At 60.6% G+C, this 15,837-nt stretch overlaps 1 protein-coding gene across 1 annotated transcript in view; it reads left to right on the top strand.

The window, feature by feature from the left end:
- The window catches only part of ASPVEDRAFT_520563 (uncharacterized protein), a 28,044-nt gene extending 12,664 nt beyond the window's left edge, over window positions 1-15,380 (top strand). The window contains exons 2-3 of the mRNA XM_040814568.1: window positions 25-4,659; window positions 4,724-15,380. Of these exons, the coding sequence (XP_040665344.1) occupies window positions 25-4,659; window positions 4,724-15,226 (15,138 nt within the window). The 3' untranslated portion in view covers window positions 15,227-15,380. The remainder of the gene's footprint in view (window positions 1-24; window positions 4,660-4,723) is intronic.
- Window positions 15,381-15,837: the final 457 nt, after the last annotated feature.

Genomic DNA, 15,837 nt, shown 5'->3' with positions numbered 1-15,837 from the left:
TGTTCCAAGGCTAACATTCCACAGTACGATCTGACAGTGCAGATCAACACGTCGGACACTGGAAACACCGTTTCCATCAGCTACTATCCTCCGCAGGTAACGGACTGGCAGGCTGCCAATGTGACGCACGCCTTTGAAGAGACCCTGTGGCAGATGATCCGCCACCCCAACCGCCCAGCCGCCGCGGTCGACATCCTCAGCCTGCGCGACGAGCAGCAGATCCAGAAGTGGCATGCTGCTGCACAAGGAGAATTGATCGAGGATCTCGTCCACGAGCGCGTGTCGATGCAGGCTGCGCTGACTCCCTCGGCGCCCGCTGTCTCGTCCTGGGACGGCGACCTCACGTATGAACAGCTCGACGCGAAATCGACAGAGCTGGCCGAGCACTTCCGAACACTTGTCCCCGCAGAAAAGGCTGAACCATTCGTCGCACTGTGTTTTGAAAAGTCCAAGTGGGCGGTCGTTTCTATGCTGGCAGTTCTGAAGGCAGGTGCAGCATGCGTCTCGCTCGACCCTGCCCACCCTGCCAGTCGTCACCAGGCCATTTTGGCAGACTGCAATCCATCTTTCGTCCTGGCGTCGACACTGCATGAGGCAAAGATAAAATCTGCTGCCCCTTCTATCCCAGTACTAACGATCGACGACTCAACGGTCCTCCGCACACCCCGTCAGCCGACGTCTCCACTGCAGTCCGTTGTCCCCAGCAGCGCCGCGTTTGTTATTTACACATCGGGCAGTACTGGAACACCCAAAGGCGTCGTGTTACCTCATTCCGCGGTCTGCAGCAGTATGGCAGCCCATACCAGGAGCCTCAAGATTGGCCCTGGAGCCCGGGTCTTCCAGTTTGCCTCCTACGTCTTTGATATTAGCATTGGAGATATCTTTACCTCACTTACCAATGGAGGCTGTGTTTGCATTCCGTCTGAGCAGCAGCGACTGGACAGTGTGAGCGGCGCCATCACCAGCCTCGCCGCCAACTGGGCGTGCCTGACACCGACTGTGGCGAGCCTGCTTGACCCCTCTGCACTCTCGGGCCTGAAGACACTTGTGCTGGCTGGTGAAGCTGTCAATCAGCAAGTCATTGACACCTGGACCGGCGACGCCTCTCCACTCGATCGCTTCTTCAATTGCTACGGTCCTGCCGAGTGTACGATCTACAGCACGTGCAGAGATCTGACTGCGTCTGCGTCGCACCACGCCGCCAACATTGGCCAGCCCCTGCTGGGCCGAGTGTGGGTTGTTGATCCGCAAGATCACAATCGCCTCCTTCCCCTGGGCTGCGTGGGAGAGCTGTTAATCTCGGGCCCACTGCTGTCGCGAGGATACCGCAACGACGAGGCAAAGACCCAGGGCGCCTTTATCCGCCGTCCAGGCTGGGCCTCCCGACTCGGCCTGAGCAGCGAAGAACGGCTATACAAAACCGGCGACCTAGTTCGATACACGCCAGACGGCAGCCTGGATTACCTCGGCCGCAAGGATTCGCAGGTTAAACTGCACGGACAGCGCATGGAGCTGGCCGAAATCGAGCACCATCTCCTGAAGCATCGCGAGGTCACCCAAGCCGTCGTGGGGATCCCTGCAGCGGGTGTTTGCAAGTCTCGCCTGGTCGCTGTGCTTGCGCTTGCCGGAGCACCGGAGACTGCGGGCGAGCTGGAAATCCACCCAGATCAGCATCCTCGCGGCAGTGCCATCCAACGAAATCTGACCAGCGAGCTCCCAGCGTATATGGTTCCGTCCGTGTACATCGTGGTCCGATCGATTCCCCTCAATTTGTCCGGCAAGGTTGATCGTGTCAAGGTGGCGCGCTGGGTGGAAGAGCTGGACGATCCAGGCGTGCTCGGGGAGATGGAGACGGTGTCTGAGGACGAGCTCGAGACGCGCCAGGAGAAGGAGGGCACCATCGAGTCCTCATTCCGGGAGATCGTTGCCTACGTGCTCAACGTCGACCGCTCTCGCCTGATCTCCTCGCGATCCTTCGTGGGCCTCGGCGGGGACTCGATCAGTGCGATGCAGGTGTCCTCTCGCGCCCGTGCCCAGGGCTTGGTTGTCCATGTGCGCGACATCCTGCGCAGCAAAACGTTCCGCGAGGTGATTGAGTCAGTTCGGCCTGCACGATCGCAGCAAGTCGACCAGGCTGCCAGTAGAGAGGACGAGTATGACACCCCCTTCGGCCTCTCGCCCGTGCAGCAGCTCTACATCGACGGGGCCAGGAATGAGATCAACCGCTTCAACCAAAGCATGCTGTTGCGATTCAACCGGCCAGTATCTGTCCAAGAGGTTGAGGCTGCCGTCCATGCAGTGGTGCTAAAGCATGCGGTGCTGCGGGCGCAGTTCAGCAAGACACGCGACGGCCGCTGGAGTCAGTCGATCCCGCGAGAGGCGACTGGATGCTACACGATGAGGTCCCACAGCATCACAGGCAGCAAAGGGCAAGATCTGGCCAGTCTGCTTCAGCATGCTCAGCAGGCGATCGACCCCACGAGCGGACAGGCCTTCTCAGCCGACCTGATCGAGATCAGCAACGACGGACAGCTCCTGTACCTCGTTGCGCACCACCTGGTTATCGACGTGGTTTCGTGGCGTATCATTATGGAAGACCTTTCCAACCACATCCAGGACGGGCAGCTTGCCCACCGTGAGCCGCACTCGTACTCGTTCCAGCAATGGCTCCGTGCCCAGCGCGAGTACGCCCTGACTCTCCCGGCCCCAACGGTGGTTCTGCCGTTCGAGGTGCCGCCAGCTGGCCTTGCGTACTGGGGCATGGCCGATGCGTCAAATCTCTATGGGCAGGTCCTGTCGGAGCGCTTTGTCCTCGATGCCAGGACGACCAGCACGCTGCTTCACGACTGCCACGTCTCCCTCCGCACGGAACCCATGGATGTTCTGATCGGAGCCCTCTTTGCCTCCTTCAAGCAGGTCTTTTCCGACCGCCGTATGCCTTCCGTGGTCACTGAAGGCCACGGACGCGAGCCGTGGTCGCCTGACATGGATCTGTCGACAACAGTCGGCTGGTTTACGACGATGCTGCCTCTGGCCGTCGACGATACAATCACCGAGCTCAGCGAGATCATCCGGCAGACCAAGGATCGGCGTCGCCAGGTCCCCCACCGCGGATTCGACTATTTCACATCCCGCTACCTGAGCGAGGAGGGTAAAGAGGCCTTTACACACCATGAACCAGTCGAGATCCTCTTCAACTACCTGGGCCAATTCCAGCAGCTCGAGAGGACCGACAGCCTGCTGCAGATGGAGCGAACGGTAGCAGTGTCGGACGTTGCAGACAATACCCCCCGGCTGGCATTGATCGAGATATCGGCGGTGGTCAGCGACGGCCTGCTGCAGGTCAACTTCGTGCTTAGCAAGCGGATGCGGAAGCTGCCCTACATGCGCAAGTGGGTGCGCGTGTACGAGCAGACTCTGCGCGCCGCTGCAGCTCAGCTGGCAGTGATGCCCCCCCGGCCCACGCTCAGCGACTACCCCCTGCTGGCTCTGTCATACGAGGATCTGGATCGGCTGCAGGACGAGGTGCTGCCGCAGTGGAACGTGTGGAGCTTCGAGGATGTTGAAGACATGTACCCTTGTTCTCCCATGCAGTTGGGCCTCCTCCTCAGTCATCGCCGCTCGACGGGCGCCTATGAAAACAAGTTTACCTACGAGGTTACCCTGCCCGGCCCTGGGAACCCAGATCCCTCGCGGCTACTGGCCGTGTGGCAGAAGCTCATTGACCGTCACGCAATGCTGCGGACAGTCTTTGTCGAAAGTGCCGACGCGCGGACCCTCTACGACCAGCTGGTCCTCAGGGAAAGCGAGGCCAACACTGTCTTGCTGACCTGCGCTGATGACGCCGTCGCAGCTATGCTTGCCGCACAGAAGCCCCTCAGCCACGAGGAGCGCCGACCTCGACATCGCGTGACAGTGGTCCAGACGGAGAGTGGCCGGGTTCTTCTCCAGCTGGAGGCCAGCCATGCGATCCTCGATGCCAGCTCCATGACGAATCTGCTGCACGATCTTACGCGAGGCTACACAGACGACCTGCCTGCAGGCCCTGCACCATCATACCGCAACTATGTCGAGTACCTCGCGTCCAAACCCGTAGAAGACTCGATCGAGTTCTGGAAACAGTCCCTGGGTGAAGTGACCCCCTGCCACCTCCCCCTCCCAGAGGCACTTCCCGACACGCCCCGCGAGTACGCAGCGTTGAACATGGACCTCGACTGGGCCGCGCCTTCGCTCTCGACTTTCTGCCGTGCCCAAGGCGTCACGGCCGGCAGCGTCTTCCAATCCGTGTGGGGTCTGCTGCTGCAGCGGTATACAGGCATGGCCCAGGTCTGCTTCGGCAACATCACCTCCGGCCGCGATGCCGATGTCGCGGGGATTGACGAGATTGTTGGCCCCCTGATCAATATCCTGATATCACAGATCTCGATCGACCCAGAAGCCCGGCCGGTGGATCTCGTTTCCCAGGTGCAGGCGCGCTACGCGGAAGGTCTGTCGCACCAGCACGTCTCTCTGGCCAGCGTCCAGCATGCACTCGGGACCGCAGAGCAGGCGCTGTTCAACACCATCATGTCTATTCATTGGTCCCCCTCTACCTCCGCTGCTTCGTCATCCCCGGAGAGTCTGCGCTTTGCGCCGGTTGCCTCGCATGATCCTACAGAGGTAAGCCGCGCATCCCCATTCCCTCCCCAAGCAGAAGCACAAGCTGACCTTGCTTAATTTCTAGTTTGACATGACCGTCACCGTTGTTGCTTCGCCAGTAAGTGTCCATGTCTCGCTCAACTACTGGCGATCAAGCCTCTCCGCCTGGCACGTCGAGAACATCGCCGCCACCTTCACCACCATCCTCCACACCCTCCTCGCAGCCCCCGATGCCCGCTTGTCGGAACTATCGATGCTCAGCGAGCGGGACTTCCAGCAGATCCTCGACTGGAACCCCGTCCGTGGCGGAAGACAGGAAATCTCAGTTCCTCAAATGTTCCAGCACCAAGTCCAGGCCCGCCCGGATGCCGCTGCAGTCGCGGGCTGGGATCGCAGTCTGAGCTACCGAGAACTCGACCAGTTGAGCGACATCTTTGCTGCGCACCTCGCGCGCCTCGGAGTCGGACGGGGCGTCTTTGTCCCCACCTGCTTTGAAAAGTCGACCTGGGCAATCATCGCTATGCTTGCGATTCTAAAAGCTGGCGGCACATGTGTACCCCTCAGCCCAGCCTACCCCTTTGCGCGCAATGCTCTCATCACCAGAGAGGTCAGTGCCTCTGTCGTGGTCACTTCCGCAGCAAGCGCCCAGCACGTACAGGACCTCGAGGTTGAGCACGTTGTTGAATTGTCTGAACTGATACTCGACGGCGCGTCCGCAGCGCTGGAGACGCCACCAATCCATCCGGACGACCCTGCGTTCGTCATCTATACATCCGGCAGCACGGGCAATCCCAAGGGCGTCATCCAAACGCATGGAGGGGTCTGCACGAGCGTGACAGCGCAGGCATCCGCATTGGGCTATACTTCAACTTCGAGAGTGCTGCAGTTCGCCGCGTATACGTTCGATGTCAGCATTGGCGATATCCTAGGTGCATTCTCACAGGGCGGCTGTGTCTGCGTGATATCCGAATCGGATCGCGTAGGCGACTTGAGCAGCGCCATCCAAGCCATGCAGGCAGACCATGCGTGTCTTACTCCCACAGTAGCCCGTACCCTTCGCCCAGCTGATATCCCTTCCCTGCGGACACTCGCCCTCGGCGGCGAAGAGCTCGCCCGAACCGACGTGGCCATGTGGGAAGACCAGGTTCGGCTAGTCAACATCTACGGTGTAACCGAGACGACCATATGGTGTACCACAGCGGAGATTGCGGGCGGCGACTCGGTCGATCCCAGAAATATTGGGCGCCCCTACGTGGGCCGCGTCTGGATCGTGGACCCGGCCCATCCCAGCCACCTGGCGGCCGTGGGCGCCGTCGGCGAGCTGACCATCGAAGGGTCGACGCTGGCTACTGGCTACTTGAATGACGAAGTGAAAACCGCCTCTGTTTTCAGGCTGTCTGCCCTGCCGGGCGTCGACGAGGAGCCTACTCGCCGCTATCATTCTGGCGATCTTGCGCAGTACAACGCCGACGGCACGATCACGTACATGGGCCGGCAGGGCTCACAGGCTAAGATCAGAGGCCAGCGAGTGGATCTTGGCGAGGTGGAATACCAGTTGCGCCGCGCCCTCCCCGCTGTCGACGACCTTGCAGTCGAGCTGGTTAAGCCCTCTAGCCGCGATGGGCAGGGGATGCTCGCAGCCTTTATGTGTCTGGAAGGCCAGCAGGAACTCGAGCATGTACCGGGCGTCGAGCATCTGCTACAAGTGTCGGATGGGCTACGCGAGACGTTCCTCAAGACAATTGACGCGCTGTCCGAACATCTTCCGTCCTACATGGTGCCCTCGCTGTTCATCCCCACCGCGAGCATGCCCCGGACCGTCTCCGGCAAAACCAGCCGCAAGACTCTGCGCGAGCTTGCAGCGGCCTTTGGCGCCGAGCAGGTAGCGCACTACGGCCTGGCCGACGGGACGAGGCAGCAGCCGACGACCAGCACGGAGAAGGCCCTGCAGGCTCTGTGGGCACAGGCTCTGAATATCCCCGCGGAGTCCATCGGCGTTGACGACAGCTTCCTGCGCCTGGGCGGCGATTCGGTCAACGCTGTGTGGCTGGCGAGTCTTGCGCGAGGGCAGGACCTCCCTCTGGCCGTCGAGATGGTCTTCCAGAAGCCCAAGCTGCGCGATATGGCGTTGTTGGTCGACCAGGCCCGCAATGCTGAAGACGAGCAGACCCAGGACTCAGAGTCGGCGGCGCTGATAGAGGAGATCCGGAACAACTACCAGCTTCCGTCAGGGGGGATCGAAGAGGCTCACCCTTGCTCCCCATCGCAGGAGGCGGTGATGCTCGCCACTGCGCGAGACCCTTCAGCGTACGTGCTACAGAACGTGTTCAACCTGCCTGGACACATCGACCGGAAGCGGCTGCAAACCGCCTGGATGACTGTTGTCAGCAAACATTCCATCCTGCGCACTCGCATCTTCCACCTGTCACGACATGAAAAGGCATTCCAGGCGGTGATGAAGGAGGAAATAACGCTCGCCACGTTTGTCGAGCTGGATGGGTATCTGGAGAAGGACATGGCCACCCCCTTTACATACGGCCAGCCTCTAATGCGCCTTGCCTTTTCGGAGCCTTCCTCCCTGGTCTGGACCGTACACCAGGCGATCTGTGACTCGACCTCCATATCGCTGGTTCTGCAGCTCGTCCAAAGAGCGTACCAGGGTCTATCTCTGCCTTCCACACTCCCCTTTGCGGCTTTGGCGCACCGAGTACAGGATCTCAACAGCGATGATCGCGCAGCTTCGTTTTGGAAGTCGCAGATGGCCAACCTCCAGACAACACATTTCCCCTCGGGGCTCGTTGGCACGCAACGAGACCCGGCTGAGTCGGAGCTCGGCCACCTCATTACCCTCCCCAGTCAGCACAACCACCACTTCCTCCCGACTGCGGCGCAGGGCGCATGGGCGATCGTCATGAGCCGCTGGGCAGATTCACCCGACGTCGTCTTCGGCGAGGTGCTGCCCGGGCGCGACATGCAGCTGTCAGGGATCCAGCGCATGATCGGGTTCACTACATCGCTGGTGCCAGTGCGAATGGTAGTCACCGCAGACCAGACGGTGCCCCAGTTCCTCACTGCCATCGACGATCAGCGAAGGCAAGTCGCCGAGTTCCAGCACATGGGCCTGCATAACATTGCGCGCCTGAGCGAGGAGGCAGACGCCGCCTGCCACTTCGACACGGTGCTGCAGATGGACCTTGCCTCCTATCGCCCACCCCTCGACGAGGCCTTCTGGAACCGCCGCGAACATGAGCGCTTCCGAGTGAACCCCAACTCGTACGGCCTGCTTCTCGAATTAGAGCAGTCGGACGCCGAAGGCGATCTCCACGTCCTCGCCCGCTATGCCTCGACGGCCCTATCGGAGGCCCAGATGCAGCGCATCCTGTATCAGTTTGAGAGCATCCTCCTCCAGCTGATCAGCTTGTCCAAGGATTCGCGCAGGACCATTGGATCGCTCGAGCTTGTCAGTGAAGAGGACACCATGGACATCGAGCTCTGGAGCGGTACTCCTCCGCCGCGTCGAAGCATCTGTATCCACGAGCAAATCTCAACTTACGCCACTGAATATCCAGATTCTCCGGCGATCGATGCATGGGATGGATCTCTGACATACCGCGAACTGGACAAGCTCTCATCCCTCGTTGCCACCGCTCTAGTTCAGATGGGAGTTGGCCCCGACGTGTTTGTGCCCCTTTGCTTTGACAAGTCTCTCTGGGTAGTTGTTGCACAGCTAGCCGTGCTGAAAGCAGGCGGTGCATTCGTCTTCGTAGATCCCGCGCATCCACGCGAGAGACTTCAGGGAATCGTGACAGCGGCCAAAGCCCAGCTCATGCTCTGCTGCGCGCGGCATCGCGGCATGTGCGAGTCGTTTGTACACAACGTTCTCGTCGTCGACGACGAGTTGGTCGAGTCCCTCCCCGCGAAAACATCAGACAGTTACTACGTCTCCCCTAACGCTAGCCCTGACCACTCCGCGTACGTGATCTTCACCTCTGGCAGCACCGGAAAACCCAAGGGAGTGGTGATGGAGCACGGATCCTTTGTCACCGCGGCTCTGGTCCACGGCGAGATGATGAACCTCGACCGCAGCTCGCGCATGCTCCACTTTGCCTCGTACGCTTTCGAGGCGAGTATCCTCGAAACAATTGTTGCGCTGGTCAATGGTGCCTGTGTGTGTATTGTCTCGGAAGAGCAGCGCCTGAACCACCTGCCACAAGCACTCGATGAGTTCCAAGCGACGTGGGTGTTTTTGACTCCCTCGCTGGTGCGAACGATCTCACCGAGCCAGGTGCCCAGTCTGAAGACGCTGGTGCTTGGAGGCGAAGCTCTTGGCCGCGACAACATTGAAACCTGGGTAGACAAGGTACACCTGATCAACGGCTATGGACCGTCAGAGACCTGTGTCTTTTCCATCATCAACCGGGCGGTGGATTTCAGTACCCACCCACTGGACATTGGCACCCCCGTCGGTTCGTCCTGCTGGATTGTTGATGTGGCAAACCACGACCGGCTGGCCGCAGTCGGCTGTGTCGGTGAGCTGCTCATCGAGGGACCGACGCTTGCCAGAGGCTACCTGCTCGACCCCGTCCGGACAAGCGCCAGCTTCATCGTGGATCCCAAATGGGCCGTCACGCCCGGTGGCGCCCCACGACGCATGTACAAGACCGGCGATGTAGTCAAATACAACCTCGACGGATCCATCACCTTTGTCGGGCGGCGGGATGCACAGGTCAAGGTGCACGGGCAGCAGGTCAATCTCCTCGACGTGGAAGACCACATCCGACGTGAACTACCTAGCCTGACTGATGTCGTCGTCTGCTTCGTGCCTCTCGAGGCGCAGAGCCAGCGTCAGGCGCTCGTCGCGTGTCTGCAACTCTCCCCCTCACAGGGAAGCATGACCGACGCGCTCCGCCAGATGCTCCGAGGGCTACAGGCCTCGCTGACCTCTCATCTGCCGTCATATGCAGTCCCGTCAATCTACCTGCCCATGGTGGCTCTCCCACAACTGCCCTCAGGTAAGGCCGATCGGAGAAAGCTGGCGGATATTGTATCTCGCCTATCGGCCGACGACATCCGGCAGAGCTCTCTGGCAGCCGAGAAGAAAGAGGCCCCAGTCACGGAGATGGAACAGACCATCCAAACCCTGTGGGCCGACGCGCTGCATCTGGATCAGGCCTCGATTGGAGTGGACGACACGTTCATCCAGCTCGGCGGCGACTCCCTGGCCGCCATCAACCTGGCGGCTGCTGCGCGCGAGCGTGGACTATCCTTGAGCGTGGTGCAGGTCTTCCAATATCCTCAGCTGAGGGAGCTGGCTGCTTCGCTCGAAGTACAGACGAACGGGAATGTAACCAAGGCGTCTGATCGACAATACGAGCTACTCCAGTCGACGGAGCCAGTCGAGGAGATATTACAGCGCATTGAAACGCAGCACGGCATCCACAGAGAAGATGTGGAGGAGATTATGCCGTGCTCCTCGCTGCAGGAAGGCCTCATGTTCCTCTCGATCCGACAGCCGGGTTCGTACATGTTCCAAAGCGTCTTCAAACTGCCGCAGGACATCGAGCTCAATAGGTTCAAGCGCGCGTGGGATCTGACGGCCCAGCGCAACGCCATCTTGAGGACCCGCATCATACACACCGAGTCCTCTGGCTCGCTCCAGGTCGTCATGAAGCAGACCATGCCTTGGGTTTCTGTCGACACGGCGGTCAGCGAGTACATCACGCAGGACCGCAAGCAGGAGATGGCGCTTGGAGTTGCCCTTGCGCGCTATGCAATCGTCCGGCCAAACCACGCAGATAGACGCTTCGTCTGGACCGCGCATCACTCGCTGTACGACGGCTGGTCGCTGCCGTTGATCCTGTTCGAGGTTGAGCGCGCATACATCGCCGACGGCCCTCCCGGGCCCGCACCGCCGCCGTTCAGCCGTTTCATCGAGTACGTGCAGGGCATTGACTGGGCCGAGCTGGATGCATACTGGCGCGACCAATTCGCCACGGGGATCCCGAAGTCGTTCCCCGCCCCGCAGTCGGAGCGCTTCATGCCCTGGGCGGATACCAGCGTGACAAGAACGGTCCGCATTGGCTCGTTGATCGGACAGGGCATCATGTCCGGGACCCTGATCCGCGCGGCGTGGGCTCTGGTTCTCTCTCACTACTCGGGGTCGGACGACATTGTCTTCGGTGCCCTGCTCTCTGGCCGCAATGCTCCCATCGAGCGCATCGCCGAGCTCACGGGCCCGACCATTACCACTGTCCCGGTGCGTCTGGGCGTCAAGATGGACCAAACCGTCATGGAGTTCCTGCGCTACGTTCAGAACCACAGTACCAAGATGATCCCCTACGAACACGCCGGCCTCCAGCGGATCAAGACGCTGAGTCCGCAGCACGAAGACATGACCAATTTCCAGAACCTGCTCGTCATCCAGCCTGCGCAAAAGGTCGGCAGTGGCAGTAATGGCGAAGGCAAGGGGCTCTGGGAGCTGGAGGATGTAGCTTCAGCTGGCCTGGAGGAGTTCCTCACGTACCCGATCGTGCTTGAATGCCGCCTGGGACCGCAGCAGCTGGACCTTACAGCCAAGGTCGATCGCCGGCTGGTCTCTGAGGGCCAGATGGACCGGATGCTGCAGCATTTCGAAACCGCCCTGGATCAGCTCACGCGCAGCCCCGACGTGCCGTTGCGCCAGGTCAGTCTCGTTGGTCACCAGGACCTGACTGACATGCTCGCCTGGAATGGCGAGGCGCCCCAACGCCTCGAGCAGTGTATCCACGAGAATATCATGCAAGTAGCGGCACAGTATCCGTCGCACCCCGCGGTGAGTGCCGCCGACAAGCAGCTCACGTATGCCGAGCTCAACGTGCTCACCTCCCGATTGGGCGCCTACCTGACTACACTTGGCGTCGGACCTGAATCTCTAGTCCCCATCTGTTTCCACAAGTCCGCCTGGGCGGTCGTGGCCATGATTGCGATCCTCAAGGCCGGCGGTGGGTATCTCGCCCTGGACCCCGCGTATCCGGCTGCCCGCAAGAAGCTCCTGATTGAAACGGCCTCGGCGCGGGTCGCTCTTACGAGTGCTGCGCACCAGGAGAGGCTTGCGTCGTTGGTAGAGCATGCAGTCGTGGTTGACGAAGGTCTCATCGCGTCCCTCGCCATGCACGACCGCTTTACCCACGCAAACGTCACCTCGTCCAATGTAGCCTTTGTCGTCTTCACCTCGGGGAGCACAGGAACCCCAAAGGGGATCGTCATGGAGCATGGTGCCTTCTGCTCCGGCGCCCGCCAACACGCCGCAGCGCTACGCATCAACCGCGAGGCACGGGTGATGCAGTTCGCAGCCTACACGTACGACGTCAGCATGGGCGAGATCTTTACGACACTAATGCACGGCGGCTGCGTGTGCGTGCCGACGGAGGACGAACGCATGAGTAACCTGGCCGCCGCCATCACCCGCACGCAGGCAACCTGGCTCTTCCTCACCCCGACCGTTGCCAGTCTCCTGCAGCCCGATCAAGTGCCTTCGCTGCGCTACCTCGTCCTGGGCGGCGAGCACGCCACCACGGAGAACCTCGACCGGTGGGGAAACAGGCTGTGCCTCATTAATAGCTACGGACCTGCAGAGTGCGCAGTCTGGACTAACTGCGCCTTTGGAATTACAGCGCAGTCCAGTCCGGCCAATATCGGGAAGCACATTGGAGCCAGGCTCTGGGTGGTGGATCGTGATGACCACCACCAGCTTGTCCCTGTGGGATTCGTTGGCGAGCTGCTAGTTGAAGGTCCAGGGCTCGCGCGTGGCTACCTCAAGGAGCCCAGCAAGACAGCAGCGGCGTTCATTACAGACCCCGAATGGGCACGCAAGGGGAAGGCTCAGGGCCGGGCCTCACCCCCCCGCCGCATGTACAAGACCGGAGATCTGGTTCGGTACAACACCGATGGAACATTGAGTATCGTTGGAAGAAAAGACATGCAGGTGAAGCTCAACGGACAGCGCCTGGAGCTGGGCGAGGTCGAACATCAGCTATTCCGTGATGCCCAGGTCCAGCATGCCATGGTCACCATGCCACGCGCAGGCCGGTGTGCCAAGCGCCTCGTCGCCCTGCTGGCTCTCAAGCAGTTCGCCCCAAAGAAGAAACAGAAGGGGAAGACCAAGACATCTACCATCCACCTCGTCGACGTCCAGCACCACGAGGGTATCGTCCTCAACGTTTCCCGCCTTCGCGGCGTGCTTGCGGACCGGCTCCCGAGCTTCATGGTCCCCACGGTGTGGCTCGCAGTCGAGGAGCTCCCCCTCAACCTCTCGGGCAAGCTCGACCGCCCACAAATCTCCGCATGGGTCGATGCACTGGACGAGGCTGCGTACAACCGCGCCCTGGACGTCAGCAGCGCAGCCTCGCTGAGGCGCGAACCCACGACCGAGATGGAGCTCCGCCTGCGCAGCCTGTGGGCTCGCGCTCTCCGCGTGTCCCCGACCACGATCGGCGCCGACTTCGACTTCTTCCGCATCGGAGGCGATTCCATCGCAGCGATGCGGCTGACGGCGGCAGCGAGGGCCGCAGATATTAAGCTCGACGTCGCGACCATCTTTCGGTACCCTCGCCTCAGCGAAATGGCCCTGGCTGCCTTTCAGGGCGAGCCCACACCCGTGGTGGACGAGTACCAGCCGCTTTCGATGCTGGGCACGGTCAGCCTGGGCGAATTCCTCGAGACGTGCACCCCGCCGCAGCATGCGCGCGCCGAAGCCCAGGTCGAGGACGTCCTCCCGGCCACCGACCACCAGTCGTGGAACCTGGCCCGGGGCCACCTACGCACACGCGGCTACAACTGCTACTTTGCCATCCCCTTTACTGGACCTCTCGATGCGTCTCGCCTGAACAAGAGCTGTGCGCAGGTGGTGCAGCATCACGCCATCCTCCGCACCATCTTTGTTGCCCGCCAGGGCCAGCTATACCAGCTCGTGCTGCGCGCCTACAACCCCGAGTTCCTCCACTACGACAGCGACGACTGCCCCAGGCAAGAACTCATCGCCTCGGCTATCCAAGAGGACATGCTCCGCCCCGTGCGCCTGGGGGCCGGCAGCATCCGATTCATCCTGACCAAGCAGGCGCGCCACCAGCACACTCTCATCGTCCGCATCCAGCACGCCCAGTATGACGGGGTCTCGGTCCCGACTATCCTCAACGACATCAAGCTCGCCTACGCGGGCACGCCGCTGGCCCCAGCCCCCGACTTCTCTCTGTTCATCCACTACCAGCAGCAGGCCAATCTGACCCAGGAACGCGCATTCTGGCGGCAGTTGCTGGAGAATGCGCCCAGCACGCAGCTCGTCGTCCACGACCGACCCGCCTTCCAGAACCCGGTCAACCGCTCCATCATCCGCACCGTCGAGCCTCACTCGCTCAGCACTCAGGGCATCACCGTTGCAACTCTGATCAAGGCTGCCTGGTCGCTCGTCCTTGGGCAGCTGCTCTCCACCACCGACGTGGTCTTCGGGCAGGTGACCACCGGGCGCAACTCTCGTCACGACCGCATCGAGGAGATTTCCGGCCCCTGTGTCAACATGATTCCCGTGCGGGTGCGCATGGCCACCGGCTGGACCGTGGGAGACCTCCTCCACGCGGTGCAAGACCAGCATCGCTCGACGATCCCGCACGAGACACTGGGCTTCCAGGACATCATCGAGAACTGCACCAACTGGCCGCGCTGGACGCGCTTCAGCTCCATCCTACAGCATACAAATCTGGGCCATGGGGTCGGAGAAACATCTGCAGCAACCATTACTTCCGTCCAGCTTGCAGCCTTCTCCCCACCCACAGACTGCGCCGACGTATGGATCTGGTCGGCTCCTGCTGCCGACGAGGGCCAGTACACCTTTGACTTTACCTACTCGGACCGCACATTCCCGCCCGCGCTGGCTGATCAGCTCGCGGACATGCTGGCAGACTCGATCCAAACGCTTTCATCCAACGTCGAAGCTCCTCTCTCCACATACCTCCTCTCCAGCCCCTGCCACACTCCATTCCCCCTAAACCGCCCACCCATCGCCCGCACCCGCACCTACCAAGCGCACAGAGACGAGCACTTTGAATCCCCCCTCTCCTCTCTTGCCTCCTGGTCCCAAGTCGAGAACGCCTGGCGCCAGGCCCTCACCAACATCGCACCAGACACCTACACCGCGGACACCCCCTTCTTCGACATATGGGGCGACCTCATCTTCGCCGTGCAGCTCTGCGCCCTCTACAGCACAGGCAGCCCCCAGGCACTCGACATCCAAGTCGAAGAAATAATCCAAAACCCGACGATGCGCGATCAAGCTCTGCTACTAGCCTACAAGGCGCAGCACCACCCAAGACGCAGTTCGCTCGTGCGGTACCCGATGCCTTCTGTGCGCCAGTCCATGGCTGACTCCCGGGACAAGCGGACGATCGTACATCCGTACGGAACCACGCGGGCTGCTGGTGCGGGGAGTGATGCGAGGAGTGAGACGAGGGTTCTCCGGGGGAAGTTCCGGCCGTCAGCGGATGATACTACCTCAGCGGGGATTCGGGCGTTGACAAATTCGTTGACAGCGGTTTATGGGCTTATGCGGTTGCGGTGAGGGGTAGGCAGGCCCTGTGTTTTTTGTGTTTTTTGTGTTTTTCTTTTTTTCGTCTTGATTTCTCTCCTATCTTTCTGTCTTTCTGTCTTTCTTTCTATTCCATCTCTTTGCATCCTTTATATACTACTCTCTTATGTTTTGTTGTGCCTCCTTTTGTTGATTCCATGATTTGCCGTTTAAACATGCTGTGAAGTAGTCCTATATTATTCTATCTATCCATTTTTTTTTACCACAAAGTTCGCCGCGCGTAGGGCAGGGGGGTTTAATGAGAACTTTTGCTCGACATATTCTTCCTGCCAAGTATCAGGATGCAATGTGCCTGGATCATGCCTGATCCGGCCAGGCCGTGCGCTCTCCTCACCTCATGTCATGGGGATTGGGCAATCAGCGCAGCTCGGAAATGGCGTAGGCGCAGCGAAGTAAGTCCTCGGCGGGATGCTGTCATTGCTAGTAAGTACTAGCATGGCACATGGCCAGGGCTAGGACTAGTCCCGTGACCTGGTCCAGCCTGGGCCGTGACAGCGGATACATGGTGCGGGAGGGTGGACCGGCGACAGGCTGGTAAGGTCTAAGTAATCTTTACTAGTAGCAGTAAGGCCCAGGAACCTGAA

This window comes from Aspergillus versicolor (assembly GCF_001890125.1).
Source record: "Aspergillus versicolor CBS 583.65 unplaced genomic scaffold ASPVEscaffold_3, whole genome shotgun sequence".
NCBI lineage: Eukaryota > Fungi > Ascomycota > Eurotiomycetes > Eurotiales > Aspergillaceae > Aspergillus > Aspergillus versicolor.
This window is presented reverse-complemented; position numbering and strand designations above follow the sequence as displayed.